This window comes from Drosophila serrata, unplaced genomic scaffold, assembly GCF_035046125.1.
Source record: "Drosophila serrata isolate PLE 108 unplaced genomic scaffold, ASM3504612v1 contig_362, whole genome shotgun sequence".
Taxonomy (NCBI): domain Eukaryota; kingdom Metazoa; phylum Arthropoda; class Insecta; order Diptera; family Drosophilidae; genus Drosophila; species Drosophila serrata.
The window spans coordinates 650,116-672,638 of NW_028257260.1; the positions used below are offsets into that span (position 1 = coordinate 650,116).

Below are 22,523 nucleotides of genomic sequence, written 5' to 3' on the forward strand. Positions count from 1 at the left end.
ACATGTCTATATATACTTATATATATATACAAATATCTCTCCTTAGTCTTTTTTTTATTCGGGGGATGATGGGGCTAATCCCAGTCTGGTGCCCCTGCTCCTGCTCCTGCTCCCTTCCTGTTTGTCTGCCGCGGGGCCATCCAGCATCCAAAACATCTTCGCAGAGGGAAAAACACGGGCCGGCGATTCCTCGACATGTGTGGGCGCAAAACGAAAAAATAGTATAAAAAAACGAGATGAAAATAATCAAGTTTCCGACAAACATCAACATGACGCCAAGATAAAAAGCTTCCAGGATGCGCTGGCATCGCTCAGCCACTGCAGGACAAGATAAGACACATCATCAGGAGCTGGAGCAGGAGCAGCAGAAGTGCACTGCAAGAAATTAATGTCTACTTTCTAGGAAATAGAGAGCTAATAACTTCTAATATTCTCATTCTTTGCATATATATTTATTGAGATTTTTATATGAGAAAATGTTCAACAAATCCAATCTTTAAAAACTCATAACTAAGCCAAAAAGGCATTAATTTTGATTCGGAAAGCTTTCCAGTGTTAGTTTTTATTAGGTTAACAAATCTACATACTCCGTTTAAAATTTAAAGAAATTTAATTTTTTGTCAATTTTTTTTGTTGAAATTTTAACGATGTAACCCCTTATAAATTTTGAATAAATTAAAATTGTTTATTTACTTTCCTTTATGCCTAGAAAGATTTGCCTATTGATGCTGATCTAGAATATATATGATTTATAGGCTCGGAAATGGCTCCTTCATCTTCTTTTAAGCTTCTGACTGAAGGTGCAATACCATTTTTAATCGATATTAACTATATTTTTATATGCAAATTTGTTGGCAAATCAAAATTAAAAAAACTCGTAACTAAGCCAAAAATGCATTAATTTCAATTCGGAAAGCGCAGGTTAATAAAACTGCATACTCCATTAAAAATTTGAATTTTTTGACGATTTTTGAACATTTTGACGATGTAATCCCTCTTCATTTTTTTTCAAAAAATGGGAAATTTCTGAAATGTTTTCGACCGCATATAGCTGAAAAGATTCCCCTGTTGATGCTGATCAAGAATATATATAATTTATTAACTCGGAAATGACTCCTTCACTAAGTTGCAAGCTTCTGACTTAAGATATAATACCATGTAAGGGTATAAAAATATAAAAGTATAAACTAACCCTTCCAAAGTCTAAATTATAATTTGTATTTTAATAAAATCAAAGAACAATGTAATGAATATGTTGATTCTATTTTGACTTAAGTTATGATTATTAATTTAAACCTACCCTTTTATAAATAATGAGTGCATAATGAAGGATATGAAAGCTTAAATTAAAAACCATTTAACATGGTAAAATAAGACAAATTTACAAAAGGATTTTCTATTTAAAACAATAAAATGCATACTTTCAGACATCTTTTTTAAGGGTTTTAAAAAAACTCAATAGACTCCCTAGATGGTGTTTTATATATAGCAAAATATAATATATATAATAAGTATAATATATAATAAATATAATAATTAAGACACATTTTTTCTTAGAGTGCCGCTGCAGGACTACAAGTTGGTCCATTTCCAGGACTTGGCTTGAAATTGGCTGATGCCGCTGTTGCAGTCCAGGAAGGACTGCCTGTGGGTGTCAAAGTGGGTTGTAGTAGTGGGTATTAGTAGTGGGTTAAAGTGGGTTGTGTGTGGGTTTGTTGGTTGGTGGTGGTGCTTTCCCGTCTGCGGGTTCAAGTGTCAGCCTTTTGCAATCTTCTTCGGGCCTTGTGGCAGCCTCAAGTTGTGCTCGTGTTTGCTTTGAAAAGTATATTGGATTGCCTGGCCACAAATATCCTTGCTGCGCTCACATACGAAGTATGTCTATGCTCATCCATGGCTATATCTATGTGTATATGGATATGTTTCTGATATATCTGCGGTCTAACCAAAGGCCGTCTGCTGCTGACGTTGAAATTTTTCCACTCTTTCGTTTGTTTTGCTGTTGTTTTTTTAACATTTTCTATTTTTTTTTGTGGCCTGCCATTTGGCTTTGTTTTTAATTTCTCTAGATCGAAATGGGGCTGATTTTGGGTGTATTCTCTAGACTCTACAAATATTTTCCTTTCTTCTCTTTTTTTCGGCTTTTTTTTGTGCACAAACAAAGGCACTTTAAATGTTAAACAAAATTATAACTATGAATTCATAAAAGAGGGGAAAAAGGTTAGTTCGAGGCACTGGCCATTGGAGTGTGTGGCACATTGAGGCGCTGTTTGAATTTCTGCTGAAGTTAACATTTTTATAATTCCATTAAGCGGCATGGTCCTGCCTCTGTCTCGTGTGTAACATGAGGATTTTATCCTTCCCCCTCCCCAAACCCAACCACGCCCACTCACACAATGCACAAAGTTGGTCCGAAAAGTTTTTCGCATTCATAAATCATTTCCCTCTTTTTTCCAGCCTTCCACCTTCCATGCCACGTTTTAAAGGTGGAAAATACTTTTCGCTGAATTCGTACAATTTCTCCAGGGGGCGCGGTAGGCGGGATGGTGTTCGCTCATGTTTCATATGCCCAAAAAAAGGGTGGTGGGGGGGGGGGTAGAGTGGCAGGATAAAGGGTTGGATGCTTTAAGGACAACGTTAGGTTGCAACTTGTTGCCTGCTTGGGTTACACAATGCCGCCCACTTGTCCTGGCATATCCTTGTCATTTTTAATTTATGCACAAACCAAGCTTGAACTTTCACAAAACTTAAGAAACTGTATGTGTGTTATGTTTGGGGAGGAGTAAAAAAGGTGTAAAAGGTAGCCAAAAGGGGTGACTAGGATAGGGTGGCCCAAAAAAATGGGCTTCCTCTTATCAGAGGATCTAGAGTGTCCTTTGTCTCTTGCCCATGGCCAATAATTTAATTGCTGCCATGATTGGGAATTTTGGTAAATATTACATAAATATTTAAATGTGAAATGTTTTAGGAATATTACAAAAAATGTGTTCTTTTTTCTAGTTTCCTAATTAAAATACATTTAACCGTTTTATTTTAGGAACATTTTAATTAATATTTATTAAATAATATGTTCTTACAACAATAAAATATTGTAATGGCTTTCTCTATCTCAGGCTCTCCCTTTCTCTCTCTAGCTCTCTCTTTTTTTGGTATGTCTATCCCTTCCTGCTTATCTCTAGAGACATCTATTGCTCTCTATCTCTCTCTCCCCATCTCTCGCTCTCACTTTCTCTGTTCTCTTTACTCGGAAACTATAAATACAGGCACAGCCTTCGCGCTTGCCTCATTCTGTTTGCGGTCTCCCTGCTGTTAACATCTATGGTGATAGTGACAAAAATTTCAACTGACCAATTAAATGTATTTGGATAACTAGGGAACTTCGAATTCTCGAAGATAGGTTCCCTTTTTTGATAGTTATTATCTTTTTTATGGCTTTCAAAAGAACTCTGTTTCGTGTAAATAAGGCCCACACATTTTTGTGATATAACTGCTAACAAGCGTCATAATTACAGTTCACAAAACATGCACACACTTGCAGTGAGTTTTCCCTTCAGCTTCTTGCCAAAAATTTGCCATTTTCCCCACTTCTCCATGACTCTTTTGCATACTTCCATGGGGGAAACTTTTAATTTTCGAACTTTTGTCGCTTGTGCCTGGCACATATGTTTCTTGGCTTTTCCTTCCTAGATTTTCTCAATTTTCCACGGCCCTTTTCTCTCTCTCTCTCGCTCTCTCTCTCTCTCTCTCTCTCTCTCTCTCTCTATATATGCAGTTTCTCTTCTCGATTGGCCCAATCTGATGACTTCTTATTAGACAAATGAAAGGAGCAGCAAAGTTCTTTTTCACTTGAACAATTTTTCCCAAGAGTTTCGGATTGTGCTCTATGGGTATTTTCTTAAATGGCGTTTTCCATCCCAAATCCCATATCGCTTTTGTTTATGAAAAGTTGCCTACTAATTGCAAAAACAAAGGTTGTAAGCAGCGTCAAGTGGAGATAAAGCGTGGGTGGAAATGCATGTGTGGAAGTTTCATGGCACTGAAAAAAAATATATTATTAAGTCAGAGAACTAAAAGGAAGTTATTTAATAAAATATACAAGTTTTTTGGTAAAAAATGTTGTAGGATATAGTATTTTTGTACCATATGACTTAAACTCTATATGCAAAAGCAAACACTGAAAAGCTTTCCTTGAAATTAGCTGTCTTTTTGTTGAATTTTGATCGCTTTAGTTTTTTTTTTTTTTGTTAATTACATTTTTATATTTTTAATTTATTTGTTAATCAGTACTAAAAACTGTTTGGCTTAGTTTCTCTCAGTGTATGGTATGTGCATTCATGCATGCAGCTGCTGCGGCGCTTCGGACATATCGCTTCGCTTTCGCCCGGGCCCCGAGTACCGCATTTGCATTTATATGCACATCCTTTGTGCCCAAAGGATATTACATTTTTCCACTTCAAGCATTTTTGTGAATTTAATGAAATTTTTAATTTTTATGCGCGCCAGATGGGCTTCAAAAGGGGGTGGATAAGGGGAGCAACGGTAGTATTTTCTTTCTGTTTTTTAATTTTTGTTATATTTCTTTTTTGGTGGTAGGAGAAAGAGTGGCCTTTCGCTTGGACTAACAAGCCACAGAGATATGCTGCATTTGCCTTGCATTCCCACTGGCCTTTCCAACAAAGATAAATAAAAACTGTGGCGAGTCTCAGCCAAGTCAGGATACCGAAATACCCTTGCCCCCGACCAAAGTCCTTTTGCCTTTGCCCAACGCAGCTGCACTTGTGGAAACAGAAATTTTGGATTATCCTTTGCTTTACACTTGTGCAGCAATTTACACTGGCCAAGCCAATAATGATTGCCCCTTACATTTGAGTCGGTTATATTTCTTTCTGTAGAATTATTTCATTTATTTTTATTGGAACTTTAAAATAACTTGGATCCTCGTACTAAAAATTAGTTATATTTTCTTCCAATGATAATTCACTTTATCTTAAATACAAACTTATTCAAACTACTTCAAGTCAACAAATACTTTTAAAAGCACTTTTACCTTTCTTTCACCATTTTCCCCCAAGAGCCTGAGTCCTTCGACTTTTCTAGTTCTACATTAGCTAATTAGATGCTTCGCTTTGATAGAATTGATAGCAGGATAAACATGGCTAAATTGGCACTAATTAAAATTCGATTAAATCGCAAAAATTAGGTTTGCCATTAGTGTAATTAGTCACCTCCCTTTGGCAACGATGACCGACAGTTGCGGTTGCAGTGTTTTGGGAACCACTTTGGGCGAATGATGATGTTGCGGCATCTGAGTTTCCTGCTGGGATTCAGTGCCTTGGCACTGGGTGCACTGCATCCACCGGAGCCCTTACAGATGACACCCTTGGTGGCCGCTGCTCTGGATATTTTAGACGAGCAGGTGAGCCCCTCGCAGAGCACCTTAGCTATAATAGAGCTAACCGGCAAGGATGAGCACCGGGATCATGGTCAGGAGGAACTGATGAGCTCCATAATCGCTGAGGTCGGTGATTCGATGGCATTGCGAACGTTTCAGGCACCGCCTCAGGAAGTTCCTGCCAGCTATGTCCTGTTCCTGGTGAACTCCGCACAGGCTTTTAGCACTCTGAGCTTTCACTTCACGGAGATGCACGGGACGCGGGAGTATAATTTTTTGATCCTGTTGACCCGTCGCATGTCCTCGCGAGCAGGGAGATTTCAGGTTGGTAAAGATTCCAACTTATCGAATGGGGTTTTATATAGAGTATTCTGCAGGCACTGAGGGATATATCCAGGACCTGTGTGAGTTTTCACACCCTCAATGTGATTCTGCTTACACAGAAGAAAAGCGGAGTGGTACTTACCTATGGCTATCGCATGTACAATCGAAACTGCGACCTAAATCTCACCTTGGAGCTGATTGATCGGTACGAAAACGGTTCCTTTCAGCAGGGCCATCAGGATCGCAGCTTCGACCGGGTGCTAAAGAGCCTAGCAGGATGTCCACTGCGTGTCAGTTGGTATTCCTTGCCACCGTTCACAATCTTCAAGGGAAACGAAAGTGATCCGGAAGAGCGGGAACAGATGTGGCGCCTGACTGGCATCGATGGCGAGCTGATTAAGCTCCTGGCGGAAATCTTTCGCTTTCGCATAATCCTGGAGGAGCCCTGCGATAAGTGCCTGTCGCGGGACATCAAGGATGGCTGCAGTGGCTGCTTCGATCAGATGGTTAACAATGATTCCTCGATCCTGATTGGTGCCATGAGCGGTTCGCATCAGCATCGTTCGCAATTCTCCGCCACGGCGTCTTACTATCAGAGTTCCCTGGTCTTTGTGATGCACATGGATACGCAAATGGGTGCAGTGGCTCAGCTGGCGGTGCCATTCACAGCCACCGTGTGGCTCTCTTTGGTGGTCAGCGCTATCCTGGCTATGCTGGTTATTTGGTCCTGGCAAAGGATTAGCACAGGACACCCGGATTTGGCTGCACATGGCCTGCATGTGCTTACCACCCTGTTGGGTAATCCGCTGGTGGCTCGAAGTCTGCCTACGAACGTTAGGATGCGTATCTTTTATGCTGCCTGGATGCTCCTCGTCCTGGTCCTGCGAGTGGTGTATCAGGGCAAGCTGTATGACTCTTTCCGGGCGCCCTATAATAAACCTTTGCCAGGACAAATATCCGAGTTAATAGCCGCCAATTACACGCTGATCGGGCAGGAATATCTGGATTTCTATCCTCGCAATCTGACTGTGCTCACACGGAATGGATCCAAGGTAGCCAGTTTGCTGATATATATATATATAGTAATAAGATTTATATACTCTTCACTTCCGCCACTTCCAAGGAGCGCTTTGATTACATCCAGGACCATGGCGAGGATAGGCGGCTGGTCAGCACCTCGCTGATTGCCAGCATGTCGTACTATAATCTGATGCACTGGAGCACCAGCCGGTTGGCTCACATTCGGGAGCACATCTTCCTCTACCAGCTGGTCATCTATTTGAGGAGGCACACGCTGCTCAAGTTTGCCTTTGATAGGAAGATCAAGCAGCTGCTCTCTGCGGGCATTATTGGACACTTTGTTCGTGAGTTTGATTCCAGCCTGTTCCAGGATACCAATGGGGAGCCGCATGAGGTGTCACCCATTCCGCTGGAGATTTACTGCGGTCTGTACTATGTCTCAGCCATCCTGCTGGGTGGTGCCTTCATAGCCTTCATCCTGGAACTGCTAAGTGTTCAGCGGGTGAACTGGTTAACACGATAACTAAACCTTTTTTTTTTACTAGTAAATGTTAGTAATCTACTTATTTTTTTTTAAATATAATATGATATTGAAGTATATAAATATAAATGTATGTATGTACAAGTGTTCCTGCAAACTTTATATCTGATTCCCGAAATCTTAATCCCACAAACTGTGTCCTCGATCCAACCCATCTTGCCAGCCAAGTTGCGACACGGCCGCCGGTGGCATTTTATGGGTTTTGTGGCATCACAAGACAATGGAAGGACCTCGTTAGCCGGCACACAAAAAAGAGCAGCAGCAAAATCAGAGTGCAAGGATATCAAGGCAGACAAAAACAAAACAACAACAAAAAACAAAAAAAACAGAGAAAGGAAAATCTAGGGAAGGGGAAAACAAGACACGTCCGACAAAGAACGAACTCATTAGCCTACATGGCCGCATTTTCCGCCTACACATGTGTGGAAATGTCCACAGACAGGGTCAAGTTGTTAGTTCTTGGTGTTGGTTTTGTTTTTAAAATATGTGTAAAGATGTATTACAATTTTATATTGTAAAAATGAAACAAATTTGCAGTGGATTTTCTTTTTAAACTTTGAACTTAAAGATACCTTTTTGGAGAGTTTTAAAACTCCCCAGTGGTTTTTGAAGCTCTCTAGTTTTTATAGGATCCCGGAATTTATGTACATATAATAATATAATATATTTTATATTCTATATATTATATATTCTATTTTAAATATATTTTGAATTATTATTACTTCTCTATATTTATTGAAATTCTTAGAAAAACAATTTGCGCCAAGAGGCTGACTTGTAAGTCAGGTGCTTGGAATTTTGTAGACTTTGAAATTGAATTTAATTATTTATATTTATCTGTATAAATTTTAGAGCTTAATTTTCTATCTATCCTAATTCTTTAACTGCAGCTGTATCTGTAAAAAAAGAAACAAGCTAGAGAATAGGATGCAGTGGGGTCTAGAAGGGTCGCCAAATGGAAATGGGAACACAAATGCGCTCTGGCTTGTTGCAGCCGTGTTGTCCTCCTTGTTGCCACATATTTTGTTTGCTTAAATGCCGGAAGTGTTGCAGGCCACAGCAGTGGGACAGAAGGGCAGCAGGGGGTTAATGCCTTAACCCCTGGTGCCCCCAACAAAAACTGCTGATAGTAGCAAATATGTTTAGCATTTAGCTGCCGAAGTATGACAAGAGTAACTAACCTCTCAGTTTCGATAGATCATAACGAGGGCAAAAATGCATTCATTTTAATTCGGAAATCTTTCCTATGCTAGTTTTTGTTAGCTTAACAAAGCTGCATACTTAATTTATTCTTTAAAACATTTGAAAATTTTTATCAATTTTTGACAATTTTAATGATGTAACCCCTTATAAAATTTGGGAAAATTTTGAAAATTTTTCTTTCCTGCCTGAGATAGCTAGATCGATTCGGCTGTTCTTGCTGATCAAGAATATATATGATTTATAGGGTCGGAAATGACTATTTCAACTCTTTTCAAGCTTCTGACTAAAATTGAAAAGTTTGTGTTTCTTGTATAAATAAATACAGAATACATCATATTTTAATTATTAGTTCACTTAACCATAATATTATAAATTTAATATTATATTTATATAACAGATTTTCTTAAATTTTCACACTTTAAATTAATAAAAGTATTTAAATCAAGGCTTTAAATATTCTTCGTTTATCAATTCAGGCTTTAAAAATTATTTTTGTAATGAGAAATCAACCTTATAATAATTTCTTTATTTATTTATACCTAAACTTTAAGGCTGTTGCCTTTTTTTCGTATTTTTATATATTTTTCAATTACCTTTAAGCATTTATTAATTACATTAATTTCCCTGGCTTAGATGTAGGGGGGAAAAACCAGTTGACCCCCAACTCCCTCCGAGTTTTTCCAGCCAATGGGCGGGCACTTCACCGATGGCCCGAAGGGAACAGACCTGGCTGTGGCCTTTGGTCCTGGTCCCTGTGATTCCGCGTGATAAGAACTGATAACAAAGGTAAACAAAGCGCCGCCAGATGATGCCCTGGTGCCCTCCATCCGTGGACTTTGGCGGGAAACGCTGTAATTCGTCAGATATTCCGCCTTCGAAAGCGCATGCGTTTGAAAAGGCCACGATTCGGTGGCATTCGACACTCGACAGTCGAATTTCCATTCGTTTTTCCCGACCAACTCATCGGTGCCAGTATAAGAGCGGAAAACCCAGTGGAGGAAAATCAACTGGCGACACAGAAAATATTGGGAAATTTATGCGAGATAAAGCGTTGTCGGCAGACGAAGATCAGGATCGGCATAAATGTATGTCTAATGTGAAGCCGAAATAGTTGATTTGAGTCCAAGGTCTTGTCTGAGTTTGGATCAATCTAAAAGTGTGCACTGGAAATTAAAGTATATAATTAATTAAAATTTAATAAAAAGTGAGTTTATCGAAAGTTTAATATTATTTACATAATACAAATTTTTTGTGATGTGATTGAATAATGCAAAATCATTTATAACTTGACAAAGGTTTAACTAGGTTTTAAAATAATATAAATTAATTAATAAAACTAAATCATACAACAGTTTATTTCAATAATTCTTACCTTATTTGTTATTATAAAATTGGAAAATTAATTTAGAGAGTGGAACCCATAATTAACTCAAAAGTCTTGGTCATTTTATTGTGACATAAACATATAAGAAAGTAATTAATGATTAATGATTTAATAATCAAATACAAAATATTTTAATCTTATTCAATGTATATATAAAATTTTCATTAAATTCATACGATTTTTCTCCAAGTTCTGTTAAATTGGCCTTGCAGTTTTGGCCATAAAAGCGAATCGATTGTCTTCTGGCAAGCACAGTTTGTGTTAAGGTCTTGCTGAGTTTGCAGTCTTTCCTTCTAGTTTCTGAAATTGATCTTCATTTCGAGATGCTGCCACAATCAATGACATTGATTTTGATCCTTTTGATGGCCGTCGTCTATTGTTTGTCGGCGGAATTACCTGGAAATGCTTACTTGCCACCGCCACCGAAGTCGAAATCCGCCTTTTCGATTGCCGCTGACGAATCCTTGCTATCTGCTCTTAATGGATTTTTGATCTTTGATAAGTCACAGGACTACCAGGACTCTCAGGACTCATATGCCAGATATGCTCCTGTTTTTGTAGACTATCCAGGACTTCAGCAGCAGGAATATGCCTTGGATTTGCCCTTTTAAATGGAATCGGAGTTTGTTACTCTGGAGTTCCTAGATAAATGTGTTTCAACTAAAGGATATAATAAAGGATATCACATTTATTCTCTCTTTGAGTGATTCTAGTTTCTCTCTTTTCTTAATTTTTTCCTGCGGAATGTGTGCAACTTTGACTTACTGCCGCATAACCGCAACTTAATCCCCGACCTGTCTTTAGCCGTATCACAAACTTTTCCCACTGCATCCAAAACTCCTCCCCCAAAAAACGCCTTAGGGGGGCAGCTCTCTCTGTGTGTGTGTGTGTGTGTGCGGTTTTAATCAAGTTTCGCCACTTAAGTTTGTGCTCAGGTAAAAAACACTCAAAAGCCGCCTGACCGAACCAAACTCGAACCTTAAAACCCCTTTTCTCTGCCCAACTTTTAAGTTTCAAGAGCTTTGCGACGCGTTGTTGCTGTTGAGTTTCGTTTTTTTGTTTTTAAATTTTTGTTGTTGTATTTTTCTTTTTTTTTTTTTTTGGTTTTGGTTGAGGATTTTTGCAAAGGACTGGCTGCTCCACCTGTTACACATCTGTTGTTTGGCTTCCGCCACTGGCAACTCACTGAAACTTCAGCTGGAACTTTAAAATCAATTAAGCTGAGTGCCAGAATGATTGGTCAAAATGATTGTGCATATGTCTTGGTCTCACCATTTAAGCTAAAAGGATAACATTTTCTAACAACGAATTAATGAAAAGATCTTATCCAGTTATATGTATTTGTTGAAACATATATATATATATATATCTTGTTTAAGTGTTTAAATATGAATATTGCATAATAAGTCGATTAGGAAACTTCCAATAATTAAATGTTGTAAAAAAATTTTAAAAGTAATATAACAAAGAGTTGGATTATTAGTTCTATTGTAATGTTATTTATTGATTTCAAAATGGTTATATATGGAAAACTTTTAGAACTTTAATCCTTTTCTTCAGGAATTTAAAAAACTTATAATAAGATTATTTAACAAATGCTTTCTTTAAAAGTTTTTTACTTTAAATTTTTAAATACAGTTGAGTGACATTTTAAATTAAGTTTATTGATTTATAATCAATTTTTGCACAAAGAAATTATGGAATATTTTAATTATATTTTTCTAGAGCTTACAAATTTTGTCAAATGGATTGCTAAATGATTCCATTAAATTTTTTTTGAAAGTTTTTCTTATCCTTTTTTCTTTAGAACGTAAATGATTAGAAAACTTTGAACATTTAGATTCTTTTCTTCCGAGGCTTCAAAATGTAACCAAACTGTTAAATCAGATAACTAAAATATACAAATATTAAAAAATATATTCCTAACAACTTTTTGTAATAATTTAATCACATCCTTTTTTTGAGTCACATTTGGGCATCATTTGTGATATCAGCTGTTCTCCACACATTAAGGATAAGCTTATAGGACAATGACACACCGATATATATGGAATATATATTACTTCAGGCGCCAATAAGTAAATAAATCATTTTATCAAAATCTTTCAAGCCACAAAGCCAAATTACTTGCCTTAAGAATGAGTTATGAAAATGGGTGTCTGCGTGTGTGTATGTTTGTGTTGGTGAGCCAAAGTCAATTGTCAAATTGACACACACACACATACACTGATGACATATGCTGTCCTGTGTGTGTGTGTGTGTGTTTTGTTGTTGGCTTCATTATTTGCCAAGTAAAAGTAATGAGACTTTTGTTGCCTTGTTGGGTTGCACATGAGTGCGCCTTCTATGAATTCTTTGTGTTTACACACACACACTCGCACAGTTGCAGAAAATAAGGTTCCACACACACACACAAACACACACATACACCATAGAGGAGTATCTGTGAGAGTGCTGGCCTTTTGTGTATTGGACAAACAAAAGAGCAAAGCGTTGACAGCGGTACAGCACAGTGGATTTGCACAGTGGGACTAAAAACACTAGGAAATATATAGCATATATATTGAGAAGCTTAATAAAGGTTTTTAGTTTGTAAAGAAAAGTTAAAAATACTACAATTTTTTTAACTAAAATTCTATATTATTTAGCTTAGCTCAAATCTCTTAGATTTTCTCTCAGCGCTTTGAAGCAACAAAGCTCAACAACTGTTAGCAGGAAAGTAAACAAAGTAAAAGCATTTGGAAATGCAGGAAATGAGCGGGTTTGGACTGCAATTTCACTGGCTTAGTTGCCAGGGGCCAAATGGGGAAACCCCTCCCCCCGAAACCTTAACCCCCCTCAAAAGGGGGGAGTGGGGCTAAAAGAGCCCTCCTGGCTGTTGGCCAGCTTGCGATAAGAACCAGGACTCTGCTCTTCCTTGTTCTGGTTAAGTGCCACCCAAAATAGTGACTCCCCAATTGCGCCCCAATATTACCGATAGAAAATAAATTAATTTTCATAATAATTGACCCACACTTGACCTCCCCCTTTAACCCGCTTTTTCCCCCCCTTCGAAAAACACCAACATCCCGTAACCAATTCACTGCATTGCCCTGGGCCTTTGGCAGAAAACCCCTTATTTCGGAACTGGGCGCCAATAATAATAACATTGTTAACACAACGTGCGCATGTAATAAAATCGTTTATTGAATTGGCCATAAATTTTCGCAGCTACAACAGCCGCAAAAGGCGCACAAGTCAAAAAGTTGCAGTCCATCGGGCAGCAAGGGGTTAAAGGGGAAGTCCCAACACTGCTGCTGCTGCTGCTTCTGCTGCCTTTTGTGCAAAAGTTTAGAGAGGGTTTTAGGGAGCGCATCAGGCCAGAAGGCAAAAGGCAAAAGGCAGGATAATGGAGGAATATCGAGGGAAATAAGGGGGAACTGAGAGCTGTGTGTGTGTGTGTGGGAAAAGCGAAGCGGAAAACTCAATGGTTAATACTGAATGGGCTGGCTTGGGTGTTTATCTCTTTCCCCAATGGGGAATATCGTTTACCTGTAAGCTGCAGGTAACTCAACTACTTACTCAAATGCTGCAAGCACTCGCACTTGAGTGTAATGAGCCAGCTTAAGTAATTAAATTTGCAGTCTGCCAACGCTTTTCGATGATTACCAAGGCGTTTTAGGGTTGACTAAACTGAACACAAATAAAACGCTTTCCTTTCTAAGATTAGCCAAGTTAGTATAGATCAGTTAAAGCTTTCGATTCTCCCTCCATAAGTTGTATTCTTTCTGGACTGAGATATTTTTGAATCCTTGGGCAGGACATGGCGCATGGCTTCCATTAATATGCGCCAGCGTTTTAACAACCAAAAATAAATTGCATGTAGCGTCATTAATAAGCATAAAGGCGTCGCAAGGCGGTAAAAGGGGTGGATAACTGGGCAAGGATGGTGTGCTACTCCATTCAGTCCTGTCTCAAGGATGCGCGAGACGCGCTTAAAATGTTTTCGATGCTGTTCAATAATTCGCCGCAAAAGGACAACAGAGTGCCTGTAAGGACGTAAATGAGAGCGAGGACGAGGACGAGAATGCGACAGCGACTAATGAGCTTGATAAACGAGCCGAGACAAGAGCGGGGACTGTGAGAGATAAGACTTGTCTTTCCCCCAAAAGAAGGACCTCGATTCTCTGCGTCACTTGTTTGCTTAAAAAATTGCCAGCGCTCAATGAAGTGATGTGTAAATAACGGCATTATATTTCAAAAGGCGCTTCCAGCGAAGGAAAAAACCAACTCCTGCAAGTCCCCATCCTTCGTGCTAATTATTGAATGGATATGCAACAGGATATGGAAGTGCAGAGCTGGGAGGGAGGTCTCTATCTATCTAAGTGGTACAAAGGACATTCCACACGAGGACTTGCCAATGGTGAATAATGAATGGGATCAGGCGAGAGCAACAATAGACTCTTTCCAGTACTCATTCTCCTCCGTCGGGTCCTCCTTGTGTTTTCTCTCCTTCCTAAGTCACATTTTTCTGCTCCCTTTCTTTGGCTCATTGTGAGCTTTTTTCTTAAGGCAGGCTATAACTGATGCAGTGTGAGAAAGGGTTAAAGTAGTTATAAATTACTCCTATTTAGTAATACTAGTATTTAATAGGTACTACTACTAGTTTGGTTCTTTTACTGCACCTTGTTAAAACAACATTGAAAGGTTTATCTCACAAACTATGATTCATTAAGATTTCCCAGACTGCTTATGTGTACTCATATCTTTTACACTCTACACATTACTATTATATATTTATTATCTTAATCTATACTAAATATTTTCTTCATTTCATAGTTATTTCTTATATTAATTTCCTTTCTTTTTCTCTCACTGTATGCACACTTCACTTTACTTTTAATATGTTAAACTGTGAGAGTTGACGACGCACAAAAGTGCGGCATGCCAAGCATGTGGACCCATTACCCACCCATTTTCCCCAACCATTTTCCCAACTAATGTGGAGTTCATAAAAAATGTAAAGAAAAGCGGTCAGGAGCAGGAGCAGGAGCATAGGAATGTGCGCAGATAGGACACAAAGCAAATGCACAAAACTGTGAAACTGTAGCCAAGCACTTTTTGATTTATGGAGAGCCAAGTGGGAGTAGGTTGGGACAGAGCCGGGGGTCTGGGCCTGGCCTTTTCTATGAGAGCGCAGTTTGGTCGGAAGTGTAGACAATTTGTTAGAATTTATACAAAAAATGCAGGCATGGAGTGGCAGCAAGTGGGTAAAAATAGGAGCTAAAATATATATGTACCACGTATTTAAAGGAAAAAGGACCCGCTCCTCTTTTTTTTTTTTCTTTTTGGCCATATAAAACATGAGAGGCATTTCATTTTAAAGTAGCTCAAACAAAACAAATGCCTGGGCTTTTGTGTGGGACTTGAAACTAATGATTTTCACTTACCACAGCGACTGAGGAGGTACTGGGGAAAAGCTTGGAAAGGCCCACACACACACACACACACACATGAAGGGAATCCTTGCACAGATTTACATGACATTATGTCATTGTTGTTGCTGCTGCTGCTGCTGCCTCTGCCTGTTTTTATGACGTCAATTATGTTTATGAGTGTCTAAACAAAAAGTCCTCTATAAAGCCTTCAGCATTCCCGTTGTCCTTGTTATGCCTGAGGCGAGCGAGGATGGAGGTCCTGGGCACAGTAGTTTGAGTTTAAGTGAATTTATTACCATGAGCAAAATTTATTTAAGCAGTCAAATGCACGTGAAGTGCATCTCAAGAAAGCTGTCACACAGTATGTCTGCCCCTCCTACCCCTTCTGCCCTCCACCCCCTCCTGAAATGTGACGTCAAAGGAGCAGGATATGTGTAGCAAGATGCTGCCACTGCTGCTGCTGCTACTGCTTTTTTTCGGGGCATCCTATTCCAGCATTAGGGGTTCTTAGAGGGATTATAAGTAAATGAATAAATTTCTAAAAAATATATATATAACTAGTCGAAAATTACTTCTTACCTACAACTTTTGTAAGTTAATATTTAAATAAATAATATCATAGCATTGGAATTTCTAAGGGGTTCCCTCAGTGACGTACCCTGTTGTGATGTCCTTGTGCCAATGACTGACATCCCTTGCACACACACTCACACTCGCAGGACACACACTCACTCACACACACACACACACGGCTCTGGGCTATGCAAATTCAAGTTTTGCCGCTGCAGCTTCAAGCAGTTCAGTTGTCAGTAATTTCTGGCGAATGGCAGGCCAGGACATTTCACAGAGCATCAGCTTAGCAGCAAGGACATGACAGAGGATCGAAATGCGGAGTGGGAGGCAGGAACAACTTCGTTGCCACCGTTCGCTGCTGAAATCAAATCAAATTCCCGACAAACATCAACAACAACCAGGACATGTCGGGGGCATATATGTGTGTGTGTGTGCTAGGAAAGCCAGCCAGGATAATCAGTGTGCGATGGGGGGGAAATTGAACAACAAGTTCCCGATAGCATGTCTTGGCCAGAAATTACAATTTTTAAAGCCAAATAATTCGGTCTGCCTGTCAGGCATTCTCCATTCTCCTTTATTTTTTCCCCACAACCAGGACAATTTCCGGTGTCCTGTTTTTCACATAAACTTTATGGGTTTCCAGTCTTATGGCTGATGTGTGTTAATTGCACCGAGCATTAAGCTTGGAATTTTTAATTGAAGGTGATTTGAAACTGGACTGGAGTTTAAGATATTGATTCAGGAAAAAGCTGATCAGTTGGCTAATTATGTTATTTATTTATATATTTCTCAAAATCCTTTTTCAAATCTTTGAGGAAAGCTGCTGGGGGAGGCGGCACAAAGAGCGCGCACCTACAATTTCCGCATGTCAACTGCACTTTGCATGAGTGCTCAAGCGGTGGGGGGCATATACAGTGGGCGGGGCACACTTCCCTTCTTCCCCCCTCACTGGTGCCACATCAGCACTTCAACTTTTGGCTCCTCAACTTGGTTGTGCTTTTCCACAGGCTTTTCCGCAGACCGACTCCAACCGAGCGCCATCATGTGGATCATCATCGTCGGCATGGTTAGCTTCCTATACCGCTTTTCCGGTTCCCCTCCGTCTCTACACCTCCCCACAAAAATGTGTTGTTTCGAATACTCAGTACTACAATGGGGGGTATATTTTATATTTTAATAATATATACCAAAAGTTTAGTAAGTCTTAAGATATTTATGGTATGCCCTTAAACAAAAAGTAATAGTTTGGTAAATAAAAGTGATAGTTACCAAATCAATAAATCTTAGGAAATCCAGCTTATAAGTAGGCAATGTTTTCTGTCCTACATTTACAGGGTACTCCCTAGTCGAATCACTGTCATTTGTAACCGCTTCTATATCCTTTTTTTTTGCCTTCTGTGTGGCATTTCCACTTGATTTACAAAACTCAACGCAACAACGGCTATGGGGCAAGTGGAGCAACAACAAAACCGCATTTGACTGACTGACGACTGACTGCCACGCCTCCCTCTACCCCGTGTCACGCCCACGTCACTGTCTGGTGTGTGTGTGTGTGTGAAGTGGGGTGTGTGTGAGGGGGGGGGTGTGGTGTGTCTGCCTGTTACGGAGTTGATTTATATGCACGTCGATTCGACGTAATTGAAGACGTGATCGAAATTCAAATTTTTGATTTTTAGAGCCCGTGACTGGATTGGCATTTGTACAAGGACCTTCCGTTACCTCTTCCCCATCTCCCTTTCCGTTCTTGTCTCGTTGGTAGTGCATTTGCCGCCCACTTTTCACCCACTTTCCCATGGTCCTGGGGCTTAATGTGATTTTGGTTTTGCGAGTCGCTGCCTTGTCCCATGTATTTGCAATGAAATAATGTCCTTTTTTTGTCGTGACAGATCCTTATTTTGGCAACAAGTAGGAGTAGTAGTAGTAGTTCTAGTCGGATGCAGTGGATATATCTCCATATGCCGACAATGAACTTCACACAGAGTACATACGATTTTACAATACATAAGCCTTGGGAGGGATTCTTGAAAGGTAGTTGAAATTATAAAGATGTTAAGAGTTGTCTTCGAGAAAATTATATATTTTTTATATATATTTCAGGTAGAAAAACTAATGAGATTGTTTATTAAAAACTAAAGTAAATGCTTAGGAGCTTGAACTTAAATTTTAGATTAATTGTAGCAGTGTGAAATGTGTTATATCTTTAAGAATATATTTAGAAATATCCTTAAATAATATAGAAACTACAGGAACTGATTGATTAATTTATTATAAATATATTTCAGGCTGTAATATAGTTTTTCTTATATATAGAGGCCTCTTTGGTATACATTCCTAGGGTATCATGGCTAGTAGATACTTGGGAAATTAAATCCCTTAACTTGTTTGTCGGTAACTCAGTCTCGACGCGGGTCTCATCCTTGCAATTTCCATCTGTTTTTCATCCCAATCCCAGACTCTCTCTCTCTCTCTCTCTCTCAAGATCATTTTCCGTCATGGCATTTCCATTCCAAACTTTGTTAAATCAGCCATGAAAACGGATTGTCGTCTGTGCATTTTTTTGCGTTTCTTTGCTCATTTCATTGACTGACTGAGTGAGTGAATGAGCGAATGAGTGACTGACTCACTGACTGACTGACTGACTGAGTGTCGTGGCCTGACAAAACGTGACCTGCTGTCATGTCTAACAGTTTTCAATAATAATGGCAACCCCCACGCCCAGGCTTTTCCGCCGCAGCCGCCGCCATCGCCTTTTGCTTATTAACACAGCCTGTCTTGGGGATTATATCTCCTTCACTCACGCACACACACGGCCACACAGCTGACATTAACTTCAACACCTGGTTTTCAGGTGTTTCATGGGTGGGTGGAGGAAGGGATGGGAGGAACCAAGGTGGGGTTCGTTCCAAATGCTAATGGCTGTGTTGTCGACACTCCAGACATTTACTGGCTTTATGTGTCACCCGTTTGTTGCTTCTGCCTCTACTTGTGCCACCTGTTCCGCCCACTTTGGTGGTTGGGGTGGTGACTTTCCCACTTTTCCGCCCACTTTTTCACTTGTATTTTGATTCTGTGTTGTTTTGCCTGGGAAAGTCCTGGGCTACAGCGATGATAAGGAGCCTGTGACTCCATTTCCTGTCACAGGTCTGTGTGTTTACTAAAAGTGTAAATATTTCTAGTTGCTAAATAATTATTATATATAATTCTTACATTTTATAGATTATTAAAATAAAAAAAAATTATATATAATATTCGTTTCGCACAGATTAATTGGGTTGTGATTTAGCTGCTGAGTTGAAATCTTACAAAACGAAAGTATAGTATAAGTAATAAGTATAATTAAAAGCAATAACAAATACATCTAAATTAAAATAAATAACTGTAAAATATTTAATATTAAATTGAGCAAATATTAAAGACATTTTTTTAAATTATTTAGGAATCCAGAACTATATTTAATGGTAATTTATTCTTATTGTTATGATTTTATTCCTTTAGCTAACATTTGTATATTGGAAAAGCCTTGACATTGCATTTGAAAATATGTCAAAAAATCATTTCAATTTAACAACAATTTAATAATTTTAAAAATCTCTTCCCAACACTCAGTCACAGTGAATTCGATGCGGGAAAGTCACTGATGACTTCACCGGCGCCTTCCACAGAGTGTTACCTGTGCCTGTGTCCTATTGTGCTTTTGTCTTAGGCTGCGTTTGTGTTAATATTTACATAATTGTGGTTAGAAGTAGCTTTTAAGATGTTTTTAACTGGCATATGGAGAGTGGAAAGTGGAAAACGGAGGATGGAGTTTGAAGAGAGGAAAAGCGCCTGCCATTTGACGTGTGGAGTTGTGCTTTTGTTTCCCTTTGAGAATGGGGGACTCCCCGGCATACATATGACAACAGGACAGACAAATGTTAGAATCCGTTTTATTGCCAAAGTCCTCCCTCACTTCCCACCCGCCTTAATGGCTTGACATTTTAATAAAGAGCCAGTTTTGAGGGCACAGAGAGACAGAGAGAACTTTAGCTATTTTCGGTTTGTTTTGGCCACAAACGCCGCACAACAAAAGCTGCCATTTTTCACTATTTACACACAGAGACAGAAAGAGAAACAGAAATGCAGTAGAAATATTTTTGGCAAACCTCAAACATTTCATTTTGCATTTTTCACCAAACTCTTTTCCCCCATTTTTTAGCTCAACTCCATATATGATACATATACATACATATATCGTATATCGTATCTCATCTCGGCTTTTTTGGCAGCATTTTCAGATGAATTTGTTGGGAAAATTGTTTCGGCTTTTAAAATATTGAAGAGCTGAAGAGGTGAGGAGATGAGGAGGAGGAGTGGCAGCACATCCACATATCCGTTTGTGTTTAGTTTAGTTAGCTATCCCCTCTGCCTCCTCTTAGATAAAATGTTTGTTGGTTTCTCACAGGACCAAAGTCCTTACCACCACCATCTCCCTCCTCCTTGTTAGCCATCGTTTATGTGCGTAGTGTGTGTGCGTGGGCGTGGGCGTGGCACTTGATGTGCTGCAACTTTTGTTGTTGGCAGCCACAGAAACTTTAACTTTGTCGGCAACTTGTTTCAACGCTTCCATCAGTGGGTTAAGGCAAGGGTTAACAGGGGGTGAGGTGGAGGTGGTGGTGGAGGATGGGTTTGGTCAGCCGCACAAGGCAAAATTGTGGCCGAGAAAGCTTGCAAAAGCGCCACAAAGCGAGGAACAAGTGATAATGGCCAAAATCTAAGCGGAAACGGATTACGGAAATTCAAGGGCTTTCGAAAGGGGCAGTAGGTGAAAGTTAGCCCAAAGATTTTCCCAACTTTGTAGTAAATGTCATAAGGGAAAAGGAACTAAAGAAATCGGTAATTTTTAGGAGGATTTATATGAAATACAAAAAGATATAGAGTTATGTTTTAACAAGTAAGGAAAAGAACTATGGAAAGCCGAGTTTTATATAACTCAGAAGCTTGTAATTGAATTAAGGGATCAAGGAAATCGATCATAACTAAGTTTAAAATATTCCCATATTCCCTTTGCATCGATATTTATCAATATTTTCATACCTTTCAGCGGTGTTATAATTAAAGTCAGAAACTTGGAACGCAGTGACGCCCTTATTAAGTAAACATATTCTTGATCAGCATCAACAGATCTCTCCCTCTCTCTCCCTCTCTCTCCCTCTTTACCTCTATGTGCATTTCCAGTGCTAAGTCTTAATGTGCATGTCGCTCTGTCTCTCTCCTACTCTCTCGCTCTGTTCTCTTTGCTCGTGAACTATAAATAGAGGCACTTCGTTCGATGCGACCTCAGTATGTGCGCGGCCTTCCCAGTGTAAACATCGATAGTGATAGTGGCAGTGATCTGATGACTACTCCTCGACCCCTGGAATTTTATTGGCCAATGCAATACAACTGGATAGCTAAGACTACGCTGCAAGGAAGTAAACATTGACGCGTCCTCTACTGAGGTAAGTCTTAATCTCCCTCTCTCTCTATCTGTCTCCCTCTCGATCACTATGTTATTTGGTATGTCCAACTCCCACTGTCCATCTCCAGAGCTAACTATTTATCTGTATGTTTCTCTGTCTAACTCTGACTCTCTCGCTCTCGCTCCCACTTTCTTTGTTCTCTTTGCTCGTGAACTATAAATAGAGGCACTTCGTTCGATGCGACCTCAGTATGTGCGTGGCCTTCCCAGTGTAAACATCGATAGTGATAGTGGCAGTGATCTGAAGACTACTCCTCGACCCCTGGAATTTCATTGGCCAATGCAATACAACTGGATAGCCAAGTCAACGCTGCAAGGAAGTAAACATTGATGCGTCCTCTACTGAGGTTAGTCTTAATCTCCCTCTCTCTCTATCTGTCTCCCTCTCGATCACTATGTTATTTGGTATGTCCAACTCCCACTGTCCATCTCCAGAGCTAACTATTTATCTGTATGTTTCTCTGTCTAACTCTGACACTCTCGCTCTCGCTCTCACTTTCTCTGTTCTCTTTGCTCGTGAACTATAAATAGAGGCACTTCGTTCGATGCGACCTCAGTACGTGCGTGGCCTTCCCAGTGTAAACATCGATAGTGATAGTGGCAGTGATCTGAAGACTACTCCTCGACCCCTGGAATTTCATTGGCCAATGCAATACAACTGGATAGCTAAGACTACGCTGCAAGGAAGTAAACAATGATGTGTCCTCCACTGAGGTAAGTCTTAATCTCCCTCTCTCTCTCTATCTGTCTCCCTCTCGATCACTATGTTATTTGGTAAGTCCAACTCCCATTCTGCATCTCCAGAGCAAACTATTTATCTGTATGTTTCTCTGCCTAACTCTGACTCTCTCGCTCTTACTTTTTCTGTTCTCTTTGCTCGGGAACTATAAATAGAGGCACTTCGTTCGATGCGACCTCAGTATGTGCGTGGCCTTCCCAGTGTAAACATCGATAGTGATAGTGGCAGTGATCTGAAGACTACTCCTCGACCCCTGGAATTTCATTGGCCAATGCAATACAACTGGATAGCTAAGACTACGCTGCAAGAAAGTAAACAATGATGTGTCCTCCACTGAGGTAAGTTTTAATCATGACAACTATATCTTATACATATTATATTATAATATCATATACATATTATATTATAATATCATATAAATATTATATTAATATAC

The 22,523-nt window shown here is 39.4% G+C and overlaps 2 protein-coding genes across 2 annotated transcripts; both read left to right on the plus strand.

The window, feature by feature from the left end:
• Positions 1 to 5,290: 5,290 nt before the first annotated feature.
• On the plus strand, positions 5,291 to 7,358 carry Ir7a (Ionotropic receptor 7a). The gene is made up of 3 exons (XM_020953181.2): positions 5,291 to 5,713; positions 5,767 to 6,765; positions 6,837 to 7,358. Exons 1-3 carry the CDS (start codon positions 5,291 to 5,293, stop codon positions 7,254 to 7,256), a joined length of 1,842 nt encoding a protein of 613 aa, XP_020808840.2. The 3' UTR covers positions 7,257 to 7,358.
• Positions 7,359 to 10,115: 2,757 nt separating this feature from the next.
• Positions 10,116 to 10,550, plus strand: LOC110184599 (uncharacterized). Its single transcript, XM_020953190.2, has one exon. It carries the CDS (start codon positions 10,185 to 10,187, stop codon positions 10,470 to 10,472), a length of 288 nt encoding a protein of 95 aa, XP_020808849.1. The 5' UTR covers positions 10,116 to 10,184; the 3' UTR covers positions 10,473 to 10,550.
• Positions 10,551 to 22,523: the final 11,973 nt, after the last annotated feature.

Bases quoted from the DNA above. Each gene is read 5' to 3' on its own strand.
- Ir7a (XM_020953181.2), top strand. From the start codon at position 5,291: ATGTTGCGGCATCTGAGTTTCCTGCTGGGATTCAGTGCCTTGGCACTG. The intron at 5,714-5,766 runs GTTGGTAAAGAT...AGTATTCTGCAG, and splicing joins CGCGAGCAGGGAGATTTCAG to GCACTGAGGGATATATCCAG. The intron at 6,766-6,836 runs GTAGCCAGTTTG...GCCACTTCCAAG, and splicing joins TCACACGGAATGGATCCAAG to GAGCGCTTTGATTACATCCA.
- LOC110184599 (XM_020953190.2), top strand. From the start codon at position 10,185: ATGCTGCCACAATCAATGACATTGATTTTGATCCTTTTGATGGCCGTC.